The sequence below is a fragment of the Odontesthes bonariensis genome, chromosome 4, assembly GCF_027942865.1.
Source record: "Odontesthes bonariensis isolate fOdoBon6 chromosome 4, fOdoBon6.hap1, whole genome shotgun sequence".
NCBI lineage: Eukaryota > Metazoa > Chordata > Actinopteri > Atheriniformes > Atherinopsidae > Odontesthes > Odontesthes bonariensis.
In genome coordinates, this window is record NC_134509.1 from 10,463,327 (window position 1) to 10,486,427 (window position 23,101).

Here is a 23,101-nt window from a genome sequence, read left to right on the forward strand (position 1 = left end):
CCTGCAGCTCACTCACACAGGCCTTTGTTGAATGTAAAAAAAAAAGAAAAGTATTCTCCCAGCAAAAACAGGAAACTCAACTTTTCCTCGTCAATTAACAAACTTTTTTCACTGTCGAGTTTTGTTCAATGTAGCTAGTTTGCTCAACATGGCTCCATGTGTGCTTGAATGTGCTTTATGCCCACATGTGTGAATGATGCGGGTGTGATGCATTATAAAATTTTAACCTGTTTTTTTCGTCTTACACAATGGAACAATGGTCTTCTGCACAGAACTCATTGCATTCACACAGAGTGTGTACCCCTCAGCTTTTGCTGTTTTTATATTTATGTCATGCATACAAACTTCTACCCATTGGAGATGTGTTATTTCCAATTGCCATGAAAGTAACTTTAGACTTTAAAATTGTAACAAAATTATATGACTTGTGCCTTTTCTCAGTTCCTCCTTATTCAGTAAACCACAAAGATCAGCATCGTTTCCTAAATAAAACACAAATAGGGAACAGAAACACTGTCTCGTGGAAACAAGTTTATCATATGTGCGCTCATATTGGTCCTCCAAACACAAAACACTTGTGATGAGTGTTGTAGAAAAATTTAAATAAAGACTTTCTTTGTGTTTATTTCCTTGAAAAGAAAGACCTGACCGTCATACAGGCTGGTAATTATTTCTAATCACGCTGTCCTTCCTTCTTACATATTTGAGAAGTTTCTTGTCATTGTGACGCCTGCAGCTGTCAGTTCTGTACTGTGCTGTAGTTAGAATATATGCTGCTGGTGCGACACAAGCAACAGTTTCTATTGAAGTCAACCATGAAGGTTACAGAAAGGCACTCGCCAAGACAGATGAACAGCAGGTACAATGTCGAGCATAGAACAAGCGTTGGACAGAGCATTGGTCAATAGAGCTTTTATTTCAGCAAATCATACACACACTGTAAAAAATGCATCTGTATCATAACCTAACACTATCAGAGCTGTGATGACAGTGTGTGATTGAGTGGCTACAGTGTCCGAGGTCATCAAAATGATTTGCATGTCATCACACTCATGAAACACTTTTAAGACTGAAATGTTTCCCCAACCCATAAAGTGAATTAAAATTCAAACATTGAAGAATGAGGGATAGGGGAAAAAAAAAAAGAAATGGGAGAAAAATTAAACCAAAAGAGAAGAAATGGACAGTTAGATGGCACTTTTCAGGTCATAAAATGAAATGTTAACAGATTTGATTAAAACAAAGCCAAATGGCGGATATTTTACTACAAAATAGCATTGGAGTGCAGCTGATCTCAGGTTTGCATAAACATGACTTAACAATGCACACATCTTATGATCAGAGGGATTTTTTTTTTTTTTTTTTTTTACCCTGACAGATTTACACTATAAATAGCTGGAGCAGATCAGGTACAAACCAAGCTTTTAAAACAAAATAAAAGCAAACACTGTAAGATGATCATCCTCTTTTCATATAAAGCTGTCTAAACCAAAGCTTCATCTAGCCAGTGTATAATAGATATAAAACATTTTCATATCCAGCAATGTCTAACTGTTTATATGCCTTAACTGCTAAGCATCTCTGTGCTTCTCTACATTCTATGTAACAAATCAAAAGATCTGAAATGTGGCCTATGTAACACTGTCATAAGCGAGATCCCAGACACTCAACATACTTAAGTCCAAGTGGTATGCGGGCTTAACAGTAAAGCCACTCTTATGCAGTGTAAAGACAGGTTTAAATCAGTCCAGTAAGCATGCTTCTCCCTCTGTCACCACTATCTGTCCTCACCAGTAAAAGGCACACCTTCCCTTTAGCCTCTGTCTGATATTTTCAACAGGACTGCATGGCTCTGCGGTTTTGTTACTGTGTGAGAGATTTGTTCTGTTATGCTGTGTGCTAAAATCTCTTCATATCTGAAAATATATTTAAAAAAAAGTCAACACCACATTTAACTCTGAACTCCGACAAGGTTTCCTGGAGCTCAATGACCTGTTCAAGTGTGGTTTCATCTGCACACATTTGAGGGGATTTTTTTCTTGTTTTCTTATCTTTTCAATTACATCTTCTCAGTTCCTCAAAGGTTTTGCCTCTGGTTCTACAGACTGAAACAACATCACACAGTGTTGGACATGCTGAGACAAATCTGTTTAAACTTCTGTTTTCCTCCCACTATGGTTTAGAAAAATATTACCCAGCTCCAAACAAACACAAACGGCCAAACAGTAACTTTTCATTACCTGCTGAGCCTTTGTGATGATTTGACTTGATTTGTGTTTCATTGAAAACTGCTAGCATATGAGTTCTGATTGTTATCCGAGTCGCATTACCTTTTTTTTTAAATTTGTTTTTGTTTCTTTTCTTCTTGTTGCCTCCGTTTTTCTGATGAAGCATGTCTAACTCTTATCTTGTTTTTCCACACAGTTACAGTCACAGTTACAAATCAAGATCAAAAGAAACCTAAAGAGTGCAATATTTTCTTATCTACATTATCAACATCCCACCTATACACAGGAACATTAGATAAGGATAAAAAAAGGACGTGGGGAGGAGAGGGAGAAGATGGAGGAATGAAGAAGAGGGAAATCTCTTTAACATTGTGCCTTAAGCGTCAACACACTCGGGCATCAGAGTGCTGCACAAGGACAGGAGACATTGAAAGACACGGACCGTCCAATGAAGGGAAAGGTCTTTGCACATGTGACCAAATCCAAAGTGATGGACTGGCTGCTGATTAGTTCTTGTAATATTCTCTGGTAGGCTGACACGCAAGTGAACTGGTGCCATTAAGCACCTATATTTTTTACTCAAACAGGAATAAAAATGATAAATATTTTCCTGGAATATAGATTTTTCTTTTCTTAACTGATGAAGAAACAATACACACAGAGTAGTCCATAGGCTGTTAGTACGATGAAGTATCTGCCTGGGGAGTCACCTAGAAACGTGCAATTTGACCAAAACAAACAGTTTTTTTTCTCTTTTTTCTTTTCTTGTTTTAAAATTAAGACAGATATTCATCGTTTTCATCATCATCATCATCCTCATCTTCATCGTCCTCGTCGTCCATACCCGCCTGGTCATTGAGGACAAATGAGTCTTCATCATCGTCAATGAGCAGCGAGTCGCCACTGCCGATGTCCCCAGAAGACTCTATAATCACACCTACAAATAAAGAACAAAACCAGTGATAGTTTTACGAGATTTTAAGAGATGCAATTATTTACTTCCCTTAATCAGAGGACCCGTACTTTCATGTATGCATGATAAAAAGCTACTGCCGGGAGCTAATTATTTAAGCTAAGCACCTTGAGAGAGGCTTGATTTAGACACTTCTGGAGGACTTTTCTATACTTCTCTAATTATTTAGTTATTGGATAAGTAAGTACCCCGTCTCTTTGTTTCTCTACTGCAGGAACTTTCGACTAAGGTCATAGACCACCACTTGGAGATTCTATTTATTTAATAATTTTTTCCAGACATCTTTTTGTAGATTTGCTGCTGTTCTTGGTATCATTGTTTTGTTGCATGACCCAATTTTGTCCAAGCTTTAGCTGTCAGACAGATGGTTGCACATTTGACTCTAGAAGAATATTTTGGTAAACAGTGGAGCTGAAGGCTGACTCTATGACAGCAAGCTGCCCGGGTCCAGAACAGCAACCAGAAAAAACTTCTGCTTTTATAGAGGTACTCACACCAGCTAGTGATCACCTCGCATCACCCGGCTGCTACTTATCCTATCCTGTAAATAATAATAAGGCTAAGTTTAAGAACTTGTTAGAACCAAATTAAATGCTCTTATTTTGTGATACATAAAAATCTATGATTGGAAAAGGGTGTACTTTATTTTTCACATGAAAGCAGATAATACGTACGTTTTGAATGTTGCATTTTAATATTTTGTGTGCTTGAAAGGTTTTTAAAATGGCCAGGTCTTTCTTGTAAAAGAGAGTTTTGATCTCATGAGGACTTTCTGGTACTGGGACCTTCAAACTAATCAGATATAACACTGATCTGCAAGCTTTACGAGTAATAGCAGGCAGAGCTAAGCCAATGTTTAGTACTCTAAGCAAACCATTTGCTGGCTGTTGTTTCATACAGTACTTGGGTTCCATATCAAAACAAGCTTCTCAGTTTGTGTTGTGGATTTTATCGGATGAATTCATGTGAAAACATTTAAACATTCGGGAATTAATAAAGGTCTTTAAAAAATACTCTTTTAAGTATCCTTTTTTGAAGTTCTCCTTCACAGTATTGTCCTTTTGTAAGACTCAAAGACTAAAAGGCCTCTGCTGAATATTACCAATATAACCAGAATGATGATAATAAATAGCTTTCTATGCTATTGGAGAATCTTGTATTTTTTAAATGAGGCTATCACTTCACTAGTTTTCACGTTCTTGCAACTAATTTATCAATTTATTTGAATCAATTCATCGTTTAAAAAAAAGAAGATCCATGACATGGTCTGAGAGAGTTAGGTGAGCTGACAAGAAATGACTAATGACGGTCTACAATGTCCACTTAAGAACATTGTCAATCTTCTCTTCTTTAATCACAAATATCGCCAACAAGCACGCTTCTTTTACAATTTCACGACACCAACATATTTATGATTCCATGAAATACATCAAAAAGTGTGTAGGCATTATCTGTGAATTGTTTCCTTCATTCAAAACTTCTAAACAGCAAATCAGGCTGCATCCTTTCATCTCCTCCACAAAGAAATGAATGGGTGCATAAACCCTACACCATGCTTTTCAGTGTTTTGCCTACCGCAGTCTGCAGGGCCGTGGGTGCGAGAGCCTGCCAACTCGTTGCCATAGCGATCCACACACCAGCACTGCCCGCTGCTGCTGTGACACTGGTGGGACCTGTAGTAACCCTCATCGTCACAGGATGGTAGATACTGGCCTACACATTCAAGCCAAAACACACATGTGCGCACAATGAGTCGGAGCAGTGTAATGTTTGCGTGAGTAGCTGTGATTGTGTGTCTGTCTCACCAAGTAACTTCTTCCCAGCTTGCTTTTTGTTGATGCTGGACAGCTCTGCTTTACAGGGGGAATCTGAAAGGGAGATACTTTGGTAACAAACTGCAGAAGTCTGCTTTTCTGGGGAAGCATCTGTTTGTGCTTCCTTATGGTTCCTTTTGTTTTCATCACGGCTTCTTTCATCCTGCTGTCTTTGCTTCGCAGTTCAAGTGAGAAGTCAACATTTTCCCACAAATTATACAGACTTCCGATCAAAATCACAAGAATTGTCCCCTTGCTGGTCATTATGAACAATACAACGTTGGAACACTTCTCCATGGACCTCTTTTGATGTCCAGGATGCTATATCCTCCTTTTACTAAGATGTCAGCAATTACAGTTGCAGAAAAAAGAAGTAATCAAAAATGTAGCCAAACTGATCTGCATGACATGCCTTTGATGGATCTGTGTAGCTGTGGATAAATTTCAACTTTGTATTGGCTTGTATTTACAGCTTACATACCTGTGTATCTCTGAAAGCCTGTGCACCACTCAGAGCTGGTTATAACATTGTCAGGATGTGTATCGCATGACTTGAAGAAAGCATCAGAGCATGGCTCATTCCTGTCAAGATAAAGGCTCTTGATCTCAGACTGGTCCAGCTGTTGGTCAAAGTTTGTGTCCAGTCGAGAGAACATCCAGCCCAGAGGGTCCTTACAAATAGATGAAGTTCCGACTTCAAACTCTGTAGAAAAGTTTGAAAAATAAAAACAACAACACACAAACAGATGTGGTAAGATACGTGTGTGTTGGAATGACTGTCATTATACAAATCTCAATTCACAAAAAACAGTTGGGATGCTGGTTAAAATGTAAATGAAAACAGAATACAATGATTCGCAACAACTGGAGACATCTCCGTGTGAAGAGGACACAGCTGATAATCAATATTGGATGTCTGTGATCTTCATGTACTCAGGCAGAACTACATTAACAACTGACATATTTCTTTCAAGGAAGTCACTGCATGGACTTCCAAAAATCACTGTCTGTGAACACAGCTCACCATTCACAAATGCAGGTTAAAGCTCTGTTACGCAAAGAAGAAGCCATACACATACAGGTTTTAGAGCAACATATGCTCCCTTCCAGTCAACGTCTTCTTCAGGGTAGGGCTTGCATATTTCAGCAAGACAATGCTCAACCACATACTGCATCTATTACAACAGCATGGCTTCTTGGTAGAAGAGTTCAGGTGCTGGACTGACCTGCCTGCAGTCCAGACCTTTCACCAACTGAAAACATTTGGCATATCATGAAACACAAAATCAACAAAGACCCGGGACTGTTGAACAACTAGAATCCCATATCAGACAAGAAGGGGACAACATTCCTCAGTCAACGGTCCAGCAACTGGTATCCTCAGTTCCCAGATGTTTCCAGATGTTAGCAACTAAGTGAGCTACTATTTTTCATGACAAAGTGAAATGCCATGCTTTCAACAACTGGTGTGTTTTCTATGTTCTACTGTGAATAAATGATACGTTCATAGGATTTGTTTTTGTTTACATTTTACACAGCTTCCCATTTTTTGGGAAACGAAGTTGCACATTGAGAGATGATGAGTATTGTCACTCACTGTTCTTCTCTGGCTTCTGGATCTTTACTCTCTTGTGGTTGCCATTCGCATGCAGCACTCTGAACCAGTCTCTTAGGCGACTCACCACCTCCTTCAGATCGGACTCACTGCACACTGTGGGATAATAATGATTCATGACAGTAAACAGATGCTTTAGTTTCATCTCGCTCACGAGATAAGAAGTCGGAGTTAGCAATGTAAGAGTTTCCTTAAACTTAATTCAGATTCATTATAACAATGACATCTTAGGAGAATCTTTACATTACTTGTGGCCTTGACCAGAGTGGAAAACTTTTAAATGAATGAAAATGTGTTGGTTCTTCTGCAAAGTATCCGTTGCATGTTAATGTGTTCAGAGAAGTGTACCTTTCTTTTCTGCAGAACTCTGTTCAGGCTGAGGGGGACAAGGACACATGCCGGGACACTTCAAAGAAATCTTCTTCCCTGTGATGCATGCCTGGTAGTCTAGCTTACACTGATCAAGAGCAACAGAGAGAAAAAGGACAGAGGAAATAAAAAAAAATATGACTTATGGGCAAAAGATGACGAGTGCGATCTCGTTTGAGATGAACTGCGCCTCGCCTGGAAAGAGAATGAGGGCAGGTGGCCGTGACAGGGTTCGGGAACAAAAAGCTGCTGTCAAGTCGGGCAGGTTTGTGCAGTCTCGTCTGAACAAAAAGTCAAAGAAACACTTACATAATGTCAGATTTGATCCTACTTTAAAAAACCTGTATATTGTGTCAGCCTGAGCCAAATCTACAGTAGTTTTCTGTGTTTATCTGTGGTCTGTGTTCATGGTTCAGCCTTAGGCTACGTGCCCACGACAACGCTCTGAAGCATAAACGCAGATGTCCGTTTTTTTCCTCCACAATTTATCTGCGTTCTCACGAGCGCTTGGGGGTGGATATCTGTCTATCCATGGGAACAGGGAAAACGTATAAAACTCATAAAACTCGCAGTTTGCCGATGTAGTATGCACGCCCCGGACGTAGGTGGCAGTAGCAACAATACCTTTGGTATTGTTATATGAGTTATATTGTTATATATTAATAAATATGAGAAATGCCTGTTTTGTGGCTACTTCCTCCGCGTCAGTTGGAAGAAAATGGCGAAGCGCGGCGGCAACAACAGTAGGCCTACGCCTTCAAACTTTGTTTGGACAGATGATGAGGTCCAGTTGCTCCTGAACACGACACTGAACTACAAAGCCAGGAAGGCAGTGGATAATGTGGATTGGGAGAGTGTCCAAAATAAATATAGTGAGATATGGGAGTCGTTCATGGAGAACTACCCACTTAACGTGTGCAAAAAACGCACTTCTGCGTTTTGAACTGTTCCTACGGCGACGAGAGGTTGGAAAGTTTTCAAGATCTCCACTCTGGAGGGCGTTTGCGTTTTCTCCGTTTTGAACTCCTAAAAACGCCGTCGCCGTGTGCAAGATAGGCACATCTGTCGAAATGTTCTACGTTTATCTGTCGTTACCGTTGTCGTGGGCACGTAGCCTTAGTCTTACAAATATTCACATGTAATTCAGCATTTTATTGGAGAGTCATCTGACCAAACTGTGCCTCTTTAAGAACACGAATGAACTGAAAACATCACTCAAACATGAAGGAAAGAAAAACACAACAATAGCTTTATTAAATTATCTGTCTGATCACTGTAATATACTATATGCAGCCAAAGCCAGATGGAAACCTCCGCTTCATGTATTGTAGAAGGCCATTGTGTGTTCATGTGTGAGGATACCTTGGTGGAGTAGGTATGTCCATCACTTCCACAAACAGGCGAGGGATGAACCACTGGGCAAGGTTTGCACTTTGACCCTGGACTCTGGTACAAACTGGCATCTTTAAAACTGGGGAGCAGATTCGAAACACTTAAACACACGTGCACTAAACATCCATGTGGTTATCAATGCAAAATATTTCAAATTATTGATTGAACTTCTTCATCACAGTGGCTTGTTGCACACAGCAAACATTTTGTTTCTGCAATGTAATGACGTGTTCTTACATCAGCTTCTGACATGAGGCGAGGATTTAGGATTTGTGTGTGATTATTTTCTGATTTGCTTGCACTGTGTAGTGAGAACTATGTTGTTTCTAAGAATGGGAAATGAGGTCAGTTTGGTGTTACTGTCCACTGTCCAGTCTAGGGCATCCCAGATGGAACACACACACTCATCCAAAGGCCATTCATATCACTTGGCAGGACTCTGTGTCCATTGTACGTTAGTGCCAGTTCCTGGGTAACTGGACCAAACGGTAATGTCACACAACAGTCACAAGAGAGCCGGGCAACCAGAGGGCCAGCTAGAAGAGACAGAAAATCGCTGCCCCTCTACTTACTGTTGTTGGTTATTGTTCTGCACACATAAGTGGTCAGAAGGAAAAAAAGAGGGAAGAGAGAAACGGAGGGGGAAGTTAACTCAAATAAGTTTCCTTTGCTCCTTGTTACTTCCTCTTTTTCTTTTTTTTTTGTGCCTTTGCCATGGAAAAACCTGAATGCAAATTCGAAGGAAAGCATTAAAACATAGGCCTGCTTCAAAGGGCAACTGTGTGTATGCGTGTGTGTGTGTGTGTATGTGCTTACCTAACTCTCCTCTGGCTGACACAAGAGGCAGTCTTGTAATCCTCAGCCACACACACCTTGTGGCGACTGCATTTGATCTTCAGACAGGGGTCTTTAGCTGGATCAAGGCCTTAAAACACAGAAGAAGGGTATGCAAGGACTTCTTATATAACAAATGTGCATGTGCACTCACTACGTGTCGATGACACAACCTCAGAGTTTCCTCAACAGACTAAGCCTTTGAGCATAAACAGAGAGCAAATTTTCCAGGGATACGGTTTCATTTTGCCTCAGTTATATTCTGGATCAATGCCTCCTGTTTAAAACCATTTATTTTCTTGCATTTTCAAAAATGGAAGTGATGTGGATAGATGTTAGAGATCTGGCTGTGCGCTTGTGTGAATGTGTTAACAGCACTCAGTATTTATGCACCAGCAACTCTCGCACTGAACAAAGCTGTAATACTGTTAAGTATCCTTAGAGCTAAAAACAGATGGAACTGGTTTTAGAGGGCTACTTCTGATCTTACATCAGCCTGCCCTCAGTGTCATGCTCATGTGTGAAGAGATTGTCAAACTGACCTAGGGTCAGATCCCAAAGCTACAAGGCATATATGCCTTTTGAGGCGAGAGCAGTTTCCAGATCTGAATCTTAAGCAGATAGTATGGTCTTTGATGGTATTGATATTCAAGATGTTTCTGACCTCATGTCACTCTGCAGTGAGACACCTACAAGCAGGATCAAAAGCCCTTGGCTGTTCCTAGAACAGTCTGTAAATGACCTCTGCTCTAAAGAACCTTACTGTAATCCCTAAGCAGCTTTGGCAGATTATCCTGCCTCCATCCTCCAATCTAATGCTATTGTTTCCCTGACATGCTTGTGTGTGGATGTGGGCGTGGATGGGTTTGAGGATACAGTGGTAAGTGAAAGGATATGTTCATGTCCTAGTGTGCCTGGATGAGTGTAAAAGATTATCACTGTGTGTAGTACAATGAGAACAGAGATGATCAAAGAAAAGAAAATCCGCCTGTTTTTTAGCCGCTCGATATAGTTAAAAGAACTGGGGATAGCTTTGAAGCGACACAAACTTAGATTTTTACAAATCTGGAAATGTGGGCTGCTGAAAGCATAACAAAAGATAACACATGGACTTGAAATCTTTCTTAAAGCTTCGGTAATTTTGCTGACGCTGAATGAGAATGAGTAATAGAGATGATGCTTTGTGTTGATCACAGACACTGGGGATTTCCAGTGACAAAATGTTTCTACGGGTCAAAACCTACAGTGGTTAAAGGAAGGAAGTCTAATGTCAACACTACAGGACAGATTTCTTTGAAACTACTTGAAAAGTCAGGACATGCACAAAGAAACATGAGATTAATGCAGACAGAGGACATCATGACCCTGTGCAACACCTTCCTGTTTTTTCCCCCTTCATTATTCCACCAACCTAAGCGACACGGAGATCCTTCATTCTGGATCCTCCAGAATCTACAGATGTTGTTGTTATCATGACCATTCTACAGACAAGAGCAGTGAAGAATCCTGCCATTCATATGAGCCAATAGATACCTGCTGTGCATACTGATGCATATTCCCATTTCAATGGGTCACCAAGGCAACCAACAAAATGGCTTACAGTAATGTAATCATGGCACTGTTAAAGAATTAATTACAGCCCATTTGATAATTTACTAAGTTTTTTGCTTTTTACTGTAAATGTTGTTTTATTGCCTTTGTGTTCTATGTGAAGGACTTTGAATCCCCTAGCTGTTGAATTGTGCTACATACATAAATTTGCCTTGCTTATTTCTTATTGTCAACCTCTAACCAAGTAGACTTAGAAAACTAAAACTGTACAGAGAAACCATGCTGCCTTACCCTAACCAGGATACAGAGCAAATTTTTGTTGTTTTCCTTTTCTTTAAAGAATAAAAACAAAATGAAAAAACAATTATCTGTAACTCTGCTTCCATTTCACCAGTCAATCAGTTATGACAAAACATATCAGGATGGCCCTAGATCGCGTTGTGGTTCATTGCTTGGAAAATTGGATGCCACATTTATGTGAGTGTGTCCCATTTACCTTAAAACATATAATTTACTCACTTTTTATCATAAAGTGAAATTATCACCAAATTTGGATGACATCCCTATCTCAAAAATTGGACACGATCTGTAAATCTAGTAATATTTTTACGTCTGGAAGTTAGTGCAAGATTAAAGCCGCTAAACTCAGTGGTCATGATTTGACATTTGGAAGAATAAATTTCCAGCTCCAATACTCCCAAACAGGATTAAGATATCAACCAAAAACTGCTACCACTATCGAGATATTGCATAGACATAGACATAAAAACTTCTGAATTGTGTATTAACAGCTCCAGGCAACCAGGCACTTTGGGTGCATTCGTTATCTCGTTATCACACCCACCTTGATCGAAGGGCTTGGATGGAGTCCATGTTCCAGGTTCCTGAAGCACAGTTAAAAATGAAGAATTTCATGAAAATCATATTCGAATGATACCTCAAGTAATGCTCTACTGTAAACAAGAATATTGCATCTTCAGTAGAGAACACCAGAAAGAAGTCATACAAACCTCAACCTCCTTTGGGGGAAAGCGTTAAAAAGACAGAGAATCAGGAATTAATTTGGATATGTCTATGTTTTTTTCTTACTCTACACTGTATATCAAAAATAAGCGCATGGCAATCTCTGAAGCGCACACACAAACATACCAATCTTTATAATATATATGTGAGCATGCATTAATTTATTCAATTTCATCATGATGTTAAGACAACAGTTGCCTGCAGTACAGTGAATAAAAGGTGACTGTGTCTTTCTGTTTGACTGCATATGCTGTTTATCGTATCCCCTAGATTACATCCCATAAACCAAACAGACTTGACAGTTTAGAAATTTGAGATTTATTCAGTATATCGACTCTGCTCTTCATTATAGAAGAAAAAGAATCTTGTTTAGTTTCACAAGTTTTGTTGGGCCAGGTGAGTAACTGCCACAGAAGCCATTTTAGAATACAGCTGTTCAATAAGTGAAACATTGCTGCAACAGACTGAATTTTAAATGTACGAAATGTCCAGTAAGAAATACATTTAGAGGTTCTGTATCATTTATGAAGATTTTGAACTTTAAGACTTTGGAAGGACAGCAATCCCTGGAGGAGAATGTCATCTTACTTCGTCTACATATGGGGGTAATCCAAGCCTCTAAGTTCTGTTTCAGTGGCAAATTTGGCCGTGCATAAAATTTCTTGCATATGGATTCCTCCCTTTCAATCTGTTGACTACTCCAGTGTTTAAAAACACTAAAATGAGCACATACATCCAGGTTTTTAAAAAGCAGGTACACCCATTAAAACAAGATAAATGACTTCTTTTGCCAGCAGCAGTTGGTAGCTACAGCAATTATTTCAATTATTGTTCCCAGCAGTAGCCACTCAGACAATTAAAGCCATGAGCTTTAGCTACTCTACAGATTTTCGTAAAGCATGATTTCTGATGTCCTTAGAAAAAATGTTTACTACTTTATACGGGACAGCTGGAATGAAACCCCCACATGGCATTATTGAAAGTGTGCAGCCAGCCGCCCTGCTGATTGGCACGCTGGACACATGGCGTCTCTGTTTACGTACAAATTGATGCTCTTTTCAGTTTCAGAGCTACCATGTGAGACACTCTAGTTCAGGGGTGTCAAACTCATTTTCACCGAGGGCCACATCAGCATAATCGTTGCCCTCAAAGGGCCAGATGTAACTTATAAATGTAACTACTCCTTAATGTTAAATAACTCTTAATTTATGACTTATTCAAGTTACAAATATTACATATATATTTGCATAGATGTAAAAAAAAAATATGTTTGCTTGTTGCTCTGTTATTTAATCATAAATCCGTTTCATTTGTCAGGTTATGAAATCCACATCACTCCATCAATCAACAAACTATCCAAGTGAATAAAGAAAAATAACATCAAACACAAGTTATGACATTTACTTTGTTCAAAACTTGAAATATCAAACAAAGCTAGCTTTTACTGCCGCATTGTTTTTGGTTGTGACTTTCGCGAACACATTCGATCGCAGTTTGCCTTTTAATTCTTGGGCAGTTTGTTGTTTTTCTTGAGACCTAATGTTGGCACACTCAGCTCCGTGTTTGTTCTCAGAATGCGAACGTAGATCGTACTCTTTGACAACCGCCACCGCCTCATAACACAAAAGACATATCGTTTTTTCTCCTTGAAGCACAAACACGTATTCGCCTTCCGATCTTTCTTGAAAAAGAAAAGAAAAATTATTCTCTTCCTGGACATTTTGGGATCATCATTTGTATTTCTTAATTCCACTTGTTGGGACAATCGCATCGATTCGGAAACATTGCAGTCCAGTGGCGGGATGCCGTCACTTTGCGCGTAACATAATCGACATGCATTGTGTGAAATGTAGTTTTTGGTCACTGCACCTATTTGACTTCAATCAGACCTTTTAAGCTCTCGTGGGCCACATAAAATGACGTGGCGGGCCACATTTGGCCCGCGGGCCTTGAGTTTGACAAATATGCTCTAGTTGATCAACATTTGGTTTAGGCTTATTTTGGAGCTGTACTTGTTCTCACTGAGTGCAGCACACGCTGTAAAAAAAATAGCACTTCCACTCAGGTATTTTCTTGACTCAGTGACTCAGTTCCTTGCCTGTGAATGTGATCCCACAGTCTAAAAAAGGAATCCACAGAAGTGAGTGATTTGCCAGCTTTTAATTGTGAGACAAGCCGGAGGAACTCCCAGCAGGTATAGGCTTATGATGCAAATGTAAAAGGAGCTTAACAAACAGTGTGTTGTTTTACGCGTGAGTTTAGACATGTCACTGTCTGGACTCCCTGTCTGTCTTTCGGAATCTATTCAAAACCAACAAAGCATTGTGTTCTCTCTAGTGCTGTCTCAGTGATAACCTCATCTCACCTGTCTTCCTCTTGTCATCAACATTTAGTCACACTCACACACATTCTCGTTTTTGCCTTCAGCACTGATTTGCTTTAATTCCCAATCAGCTTACTGAGAATTACCCTTAGAAATGTATACCTCGGGTTTTATAGTGACCCAGGATAATAACACTCTGTCTAATTCAATAATTAATCTCAAGTAAGTTCTTGAATCCCCAGTATTCCTAAAACTATTGAACAGCTAGTTTAACAACTATGTGTGTGTGTGTATACACCTGTGCAGTTCATGTTTACAAAACCAAATTGTCTGGAACATTTTTAGGAATAAAATACAATCATAAATGTTGATTTAACACCAATCTTTCAATCTTTCTACAGCAAATACTTAATTTAAGGTTACAGGAAGGTTGGGTTTAGATTGAAGTGAGGATAAAGGTAAGAGTAATCCGAGGGAAGGCTACTGTAAGTCTCCAGGAAATGAACATGAACACAACTGTGTGTACGTGTGTTCGTGTATGTGTAGCTCGACTCCTTCCGTTTTAACCTCTATAGACGCAGTTCCCTCTCACTCGACAGAGCAGATGCTTTGTATTGTTGTTACATTTTGTGGAAACAGTGGGTAATGTCCTACTTCAGCTCATCTAGTCAATGCTGTCTTCAGTTGTTGCATCAGATGTTGCATTGTTCTTATCTGTAAAGCACACTGCGTGCACAGTTATTATACAAACTGTACTTCTCAGGATTACTTCTTCTGTTGAATAAATATTGACAGTAGGTTTGGGACCAAAAAGATTCAAACAGCTCATCCTTAGTGACTGCAGCCCATGGTAGCGCTGCTCCTCCATTCTGCTGGGGCTTGACTGGCGCTATAAAGTGATCCAGCATGGGTTTCATATCATCTGTTCCCAAAACTTTTGAAAAATCCGCCTTTAAGCACAAATGTAATGCTAATGCTTAAACTGAAGCACCTTATTCAGATGTGTTTCCGCCTCTGCTTAACTCGTATTCCACACTGAAATGTGAGATGTTTTAGTTTAAGTCATGATGGAGACAGAGTAAAGTAATTAATGCAACAATCTTGTACCTGTGGCATGCCAGTGCAATTGATTTGGTATTATTAGCTCTTACTGTATTAAAGTAGAGATTGAATTCACATTGTTTGCCCCCAAGAACTCCTGGTATTTTTCAAAGAGCATGGCTTTAATCATCAGCGTGTCTCCCTATCTGTCACTTCCTTGCTTACTATGAGGGGAACAGGGTCAACTTTTGCTCTTTCTCGGCTTTAATTAGAATCTCCTTTTTTTCGTGCATTGCTGATCCTTCTGACCTTCCTCATCATGGCAGACTCCTCAGCACTCATCACATTTTCTCTCTGTGACCTTCCACCCATTAGAAAGGCTACAGTGAAATGAGAGTTGGACTGACGGTCCCTTCCAGCAGTGCAGACGGTGGAGACTGAATAACGAGAACATTGCATTATGGGGGCCGGGCACTCCAGACCAGTGAGGACAGCAAAAGTGCTTGCGGTCTGATTCCTTAATAAAATCAACAGACGGATCCAAACACAGCAACACACACGCGCAAACAGAGGCACACCCAAACACACATAAGCACTTCTGCACACACACAAAGACAACCTTAAAAACCAGCAAATTTATCAAAACAGCACTGAGTGTAATGCTCGAATCTGTCAGCAAAGCATCAAAGAACTGGATGGATGCACTTCACTGCAATCACCCACCTATTTTAATAAAAAGAAAGAAACACACAGAAAACCCACATTCAACAAGTCCAGCGATCTCTTGAGTGTGCTCTGAAAAAACAGCTTTTCAACTTCTCTCTTCGTTTCTGTCCACATCTACTCCCCTCTCCCCCACAGATGCAGCAGCCTTTTGTGCTCATATGCACAAACACAACACTGGGCACATTTGGTGCCACTGGCTTACATCCTAATTTGCTGCTGAGCATATAGATGCTCTTGTGGTGTCCTCTGCATATCTACAGGAAAAGATCCAGACGATACGTGGCTCCTTACAAACAAACACTTTTCTCACCTTTTCTTAAGATTTTCACTGATCTGATTTCAGCCCTCCTAATTGCTCCCTAATGGCTTCCTTTCCCCACTCGCTGCCTTCTCGTCTATGTCCAACAGGAGAGATATGCGCATGTTTTCACTGTACTGGCTCTGCTTGTCTTGCTCTAGCTTGTCGCATGCATGCTCTCATCATCACACACACGCACAAATCCTCACTAAGGTGCTTTGATGTGGAAAAGGCCTCCAGCTCTGTACCCTCCCTTCATCATTCACACTCCACAACGCAAACATCGCAGGGCACACCATCACTTTAAAAACACACAAAGAGAAGAGGAGATGATGAAAAGGTATTATCTCCTCTAATGAGACTGGTCTAAACAAGACATTATTTTTGCTCTCACACCACATCATGCAGTTAGGTGTCTGTCATCACAGACCATTCATCATCATTGTGAAAATGCTTTTCCTCCTCAGCTTATCTCAGCACTCTGCCGGTAATGTAAGGTAGCCAAGGGCTAGCACAAGGAGAAGAATGTTTAAAAAGATGAGATGGCACCGGCGCAGCTAAGACAGCCCCGGGCTTCTTCCGCCGTCCTAACAGGACTTTCAGTAAATCAGCAGCCAAGATTTTATCTAGTGCACTTAGCATGAGACTCACTTATGGCTCGTAGTGGAAGATGAAAGCAATGCCTTACAGATAACATTTGAAGTGCACAGAATGTTTTGCCACAGATTGTTAGTACAAGTTTAGTTTTGGGAAGGTGTGAAAATATATGATTAAGGATGCTATACATATTGGTTGTAAAAGCAACAGATCACGTCAACAGCAAGTAAAAGAATCATCGCGAACTAAGACACCAGGGGCCAAATGCATAAAAGGACAATTTTGCTGGGATTGCTTTGTATTGTTAAAAATGTTGTTTCTCAGTTTTAGTTTTTTTGTCTTATTCAATGGTAAACTCTATAAATAGCTGAGAATTTCGGGTACAAGACAAATGTCCATGCACCGTTTTAGGGTTAATTTCTGGTAATTTATAGGCATTTTCTCGAGTCCTCTAAGTCCTATAAATACATAAAAACCTAACGGTGCATAGCCCCCAGTAGGTTTGAGTTACATTATATCAGTATAAATCAGGGGTGTACCAATTCTGAATCTTTATGTAAAAAAGAAACTCTTTCAAAACACTTTGGTCTGTTAAACCTTTAGCAACTCAATGAGTAGCTAGTGCTTACACAACCCACAATTCTTGTGCCCAACAAAATTCAATGTAAATAATTACATTGAATCAGTTTCAGGGCAAAGTCAATGCGACACAACCAGGACACGTCAGATAAATTTCAGTTACTGCCACTGGTTGATAGTATACTATTTACCAATATGCCCATGGAAGTCAACAAGTTTAATATTGTCTGATACTGATGTTAAGCTGATATATCTGTGCATCCTTAAGGTAATTGCATACATCACAGTGACAAGGAAATTGCTAAATAAGATAGTCTAAAACAGGGCTCTCAAGTCTCACGCAATGAGCGTGAGACACACGCATTTCAACAAGTTCACACGCTCACACGCCACACATGCCATTTCTCACGCTGAGAAATGATCAACTTCGTCGCACAGAAATTCTAATGGCCTATACTATAAACGAGTCAATGGTAGGTTACTGTGCGCTCGTACAGCTCAGAACTATAGCTCTGGTATAGCTGTCTTGATTTAGCAACCCATCGGAAAATCACAAAATAGAATTTCTCAGCCAATCAGAAAACAGAATTTCTTGTTGCCGGGTGAGGTCTGCTCTGAATGCGTGCAGAAGTTGTAGACGAGCTGGAGGTGGAAGAGAACCGTCAGGATCATCAGCAGGTCATATCTTCATTTATTTGAATATTTTATTAGTTACTATAGTTTTCCTACTCTTTGTAAAAGACCAATACCTGCCGATTAAAGTGTTCGTTGGACAAGTAGGTCTAAATATTCAGCACACACCCTTTGACATGAGCAACTTAATGAAAAATGAAAAATATGTAGGAGTGTAATTAGGCTTCCGTGGTTAATTTTTTTCAAAGGTGACTGGTATGAGCAGATTCCCAATAAGGCTATCTACAATTGCCAAACTGGTATTAGTTCTGCCACACTGAAATGCTGATGCAGAGAGGGTTTTTTCCATGGTGGGGCTCAATAAAACCAAGACCAGGAACACGTTGGCTCTGAATGGAACTCTGTCATCCATCATGACTGTGAAAATGGCTGACATAGAGCCACAGTGCTTTAAATGGGAGCCCCCAATATCAGTCATCAAGCATCAAAATCTGCCACAAACACTTCCAACACTCATAAACAAACACACACAGAGAGGGACTGCTCAAGGGACCCATTTGGGGTTATGTTTGTTTTTCTTAATTTAATTTGTCTGTTTTTTTGTTTGTTAAGACTTTGCATACCTAAAACAATTTATTTTAAAATATAGCAGAATTTAGTGTAAAAGTGAAGATTTGTGATTTTGGTATAAATAAAACAATATCTTTGTTCTTTAAGTAGCTAGTTTATGGCGATGGGATACTGCAAGGGACCCCCCTCCCCCCAAAAAAACTAAAGAAACCCCCCGCGCACACGGCCCGGCCCCTGCCCCACCCGAATCTCACTCCAAGCAAACTTGAAAACTTGAGAGCCCTGGTCTAAAATGTGTTACATAGTCATTTAGCTTTATTTAGGTACTAAATGATATTATAAAATTAAAGGCACATTATCTTATTCTTTAGAAATGCAATTTAAAGATTTAAATAATGTCAGATAACTTGACAATATTCTCTTTACCTCTCTTAAACTCTTCATTTGTTGGCTTTGACACTTGGCTCAGTTATGCAGCTATGCGTCAATTGAAGGGCTAGTCTATGTGATGCAATATTTTGTAACCTAAAGGTGGGTAAAAATCAGTGTACAAGCTGATGCCAGTTCATTAACAAGCTCCTTTAGGAATGCTTTATCAAGCAACTCCAACTCTTCTTTTCCTGAAAACAACAAGTAGGCCATGTAACAAAGAAGTACAGTTGACATAATCTGTGCGTTCATGTGTTGTGCTCAATGTGTCATGACAATCAGTTGCGTCTTTCCCTGCGCTGGCTGCCACTTGAGCTGTGCACCATACGTGGTAGTGTTGTGACAGTATGGGGATACATATATTCCATTATGCAGGACTCTATCTGTCAGACTGGCATCACTGTGAAAGCATTGTTCACCTTATGTTCATCAGGACATGTAATCCAGATAATTATTATCTGGTCCAACAATCAGATCTCAGCTATCATTTGTGTTATATGACTTATAAAACAAAAGGTTTAAATTGGCATATATATTTTTACAGGGGGTTTCATCTCTGTGCCAGTTGACACAGTATTGGTGTTGCACGTCTACTTGTGTTCAAAATGTGCAAAATTGTCTCTGGTATCTGGACAAATACCTTCATACAGTCTATTTATGAGTTGTTCCAAAGAAAGCAAGTAAAAAAACAACTTGTAGAAAAAGACAATTTGAGACACAGCTCTACAACGGGAAATGAAAGATACGCACATATATCTGTAGTCTGTAACACCAGAGCCTCATTGTTAAAAAACAGAAGTGATCACTGACAAAGCCATCAGCTCAACGATAATCATTCCACTATCTATCTATCTATCTATCTATCTATCTATCTATCTATCTATCTATCTATCTATCTATCTATCTATCTATCTATCTATCTATTTTTAAAGCAGTCACCAAACCTAATTATCTATGTCTCACACACACACTCTTGTTTTCCCTGTATCTCAAGAAGTGAGATCATCCTAAATGGCAATGGGCCCATATTCAGTCATACTTCCTCTCCAACCTTTTGTTCCTGACACCTTTGGCATAATCCAATTCTGGACTTGAGGTGTATTGCACAAGTTTACCCGGGCCAAAAGGTTGTCCTTTACTCCCACAAACAACAAGAAGGGCACGATTGTTTTTATCTTTCTGATATCACAGAAGAAGTGAAAACACTTGTGAAAGCTTGAGTGTATTTTTTCGGTGTTTTTACAGCATCATGAACGGATTTAGCTTAAAAAAAAAGCAAAAAAAGTCCGTTTCTGGTCATTTATGTGCGTGCACATGTGTGCAAACACACTTATTTTTTTGTCATGGTGTGTCTGAGTACAAGTTCAAGCCTGCACAAATCTGTTCTGGTTGTGTGGAGCCATTCATTCTGTGGCTTGAGGCAAGATATCTTTCCTAGCAAAAGACTACCATGTGAAGCATTACAGTAGTGATTTCCACAGCTTTTTATCTGATATATACAACGGATACCTAATTCATAACATGCTAAAAAACTGTTCAAAGCCACCATGCCTTCACACTGAAAGGCTGTTTACTGGATAAAAGTATTCTGTGCTTCACTGTAAAGCATCAACAGCCTACAGAAGGGTAATTATTTGCAGCAACTGGGCAGCAGGACCGCATGTACAGAGCATTATCCTAGACAGCCAGCAGCAGTATTACTGCCCTAAGTGGCCTTAAGATGCCAGGTTAATGATGGTTGACATATACTGCTTGTGAGGACTCAGCAGCAGCATAATCACATTAAATCACTATTACACTGGTAGAAGAAAGAGGAAATCACTGGGGAGACCTATGTAGGCTACAGGTACGCTTAATAAGTGAGGCTGCTTTTAATATCCATTTATTAATCCCACAGGGTCCACAGCGAGTCTGTGCATTTGTTCTACTTGATAGTGTTTGTATCATTTTGGACTTGCTCTCATGCTTTTTTTTGTAACCGTTTTTGCTCAACATATTTTCTGCACACACAAATCCAGAGGAACATGGAATGCATAGTTTAAAACTCTGACTTCAGTCTCCTCCGGTTTTCCTTTGCCTGGTGGTAGTGGTTCATCCTAACGAGGACGTGTTCTCACTGCAACACACGTCCTCCTTGTATCTGTCCATAATTAGGCCCCTTTCCATGGGGTGCCTCACAGGCAGCGATGTGCCACTGAGGCCTCGGCTTAAGCAGGGGGCTGCTATCGCAAAAAGAAAAAAAAAAAAACAGCTCACACACGGATCATCCCAGCTCTGTTGTTAGCGTATTTCCTGCCTCAGTGGAGCGGCTGATGAACGTGTGACAAACATCACAACGGACCTCGTGACGCGTCGCTCGGACATAACGACAAAACAAGGAGCGCATGATCACAAACCAATGAGTGTGGTCGCGGGGGGAGAAGGGGGGTGAGGGGTGAGAGCGAGGGGGTGGGTGTGTAAATGAGATAATGTGGAGGGGGTGAAAAGGCGACAATGGCCCAGATATAACCCAGAAACAGTACTTACATCTCTGAATTTATCCCATCTCCCGCTGAGCCACTTATCATCCAAAAAATTGCCGCTGTCGGAGCGAGCCGAGACGTGTCCGAAGGCGACGGCGCACACACACAGCAAGGCGACGCTCAGCATCTGCGGACACAAAACAACAGCATGGAGAGAGGACATTGGATCAGGCTGTAGGACACCGCAATCGTGCTAAAAACAGAGGCGGCTGAGTCTGCATCACATCAGCGATGCACAGCCAGCAGAACGAAAGCAGTAAATAGAATAATCCGGAGGTTTTTTTCCCCCCACCTTGTCGCATCAGCTGCTCCCCAGACTGTATGTGCTCGCTGCCGTTTTCTGTCACTAGTAATAGCAGCCCTCTCCTCCCTCCAAAGCCACACCGCACCGGCTGTCTGTGCGCAGCAGAGAACAGGAACGCGCATGGCATCGTGCGCGGGCACGGCCCTCTGTCAGTCTTTCCCTTTTTTTTTTTTGTGCCTCCAGTCTGTGCGGAGGAAAGGAAACAGTAATGATGGCTCGCTGTTTGCTCTATCAGGCCACTGCTGAAGAGGTTTTCACTGATTACGTATTAAAAATAAAAGCCCGGCAATCATACTTGAAAGCTGTTGGACACTTTTACAAGTGGCGTCTAAACACAAACAACCAAACTAGTTTATAAATTCAGAAAATATTGGGAAAAGGAGTGTTGAGAGACAATCTACGTTGACTTGTGCTAGGGTTTGTTGTTTATCCACCCTTTATTTTCTTTTGCTGTGTTACAGCAAATCACATGAGAGCTAAGTTTGTTAGCACAGACGTGACTCGAGAGAGGCTCACTCACATTCCAGGCAGAGGTAAGACTGTGAGGCGATGCTAAAACATAACATGGTTTCCATGCTGTTAAATGGCCCACTCTGAGTGATTTGTGGCGGTGGGTGGAAACAACCTCTGTGGTCTCTGGCACACGCAAAAAAAAAAAACAAACAAACAAAAAAAAAACACTGCTCAGAAAGGTTCAAGAGAGAGAGAGAGAGGGGGGTTGTCCTCTGTGTTTTCAAGATTTCACATGAGATAACTAAAAGTTTATGACAGAGATCTTAGAAACGACAGCAGAGGAACTAAAGATAAAAAAAAAAAATTTCATCTGCTGGCAAAGTTACTGCCAAAGCCACAGGAAGTGATTCACTTAATTTCCTTTCTCATCAGCCCATTCAGCAAATCACTATTTCCAGTATGGAAGCATCTAAATAAAATTCTCTACATATCTGTCAAGTGTTTTTCTTTATGTTTCTCACTATTGTGTGGATGAAAAGCAAACGAGGTACACAAGAGAAAAAAAAAAGGGTGGTTTCAAATGAAAACAGCAAAAATCCTGCAAATGTGACGAGGGTTGCTAATTTCAAGAGTACTGCTATAAGGCTGCTGAAGAGAAAGGTCTGCCGGTCACTTGGGTCATGGCATCATTATGCACAGTGGCTGTAGAGACCAACCCTGACCCCGTCTTCACATCTTCATCTTCATAATAGGCTGTGGAAAAGGCAAGAGTGTGTGGGCATGTGAAAAGATGACAAAGTGCAGACATCTAAAAGTCAAATTAGAAC

General features: G+C 40.3%; 1 protein-coding gene across 1 annotated transcript; it reads right to left on the minus strand.

Moving 5' to 3' along the window:
- Nucleotides 1-897: 897 nt before the first annotated feature.
- Nucleotides 898-21,936, minus strand: spock3 (SPARC (osteonectin), cwcv and kazal like domains proteoglycan 3). Its single transcript, XM_075462916.1, has 11 exons — nt 21,810-21,936; nt 21,522-21,644; nt 11,621-11,660; nt 9,208-9,316; nt 8,362-8,470; nt 6,979-7,087; nt 6,613-6,726; nt 5,497-5,718; nt 5,007-5,069; nt 4,777-4,914; nt 898-3,165 (listed from the first exon to the last, which is right to left on the minus strand). Exons 2-11 carry the CDS (start codon nt 21,642-21,644, stop codon nt 3,005-3,007), a joined length of 1,188 nt encoding a protein of 395 aa, XP_075319031.1. The 5' UTR covers nt 21,810-21,936; the 3' UTR covers nt 898-3,004.
- Between the last annotated feature and the right edge of the window lie 1,165 nt (nt 21,937-23,101).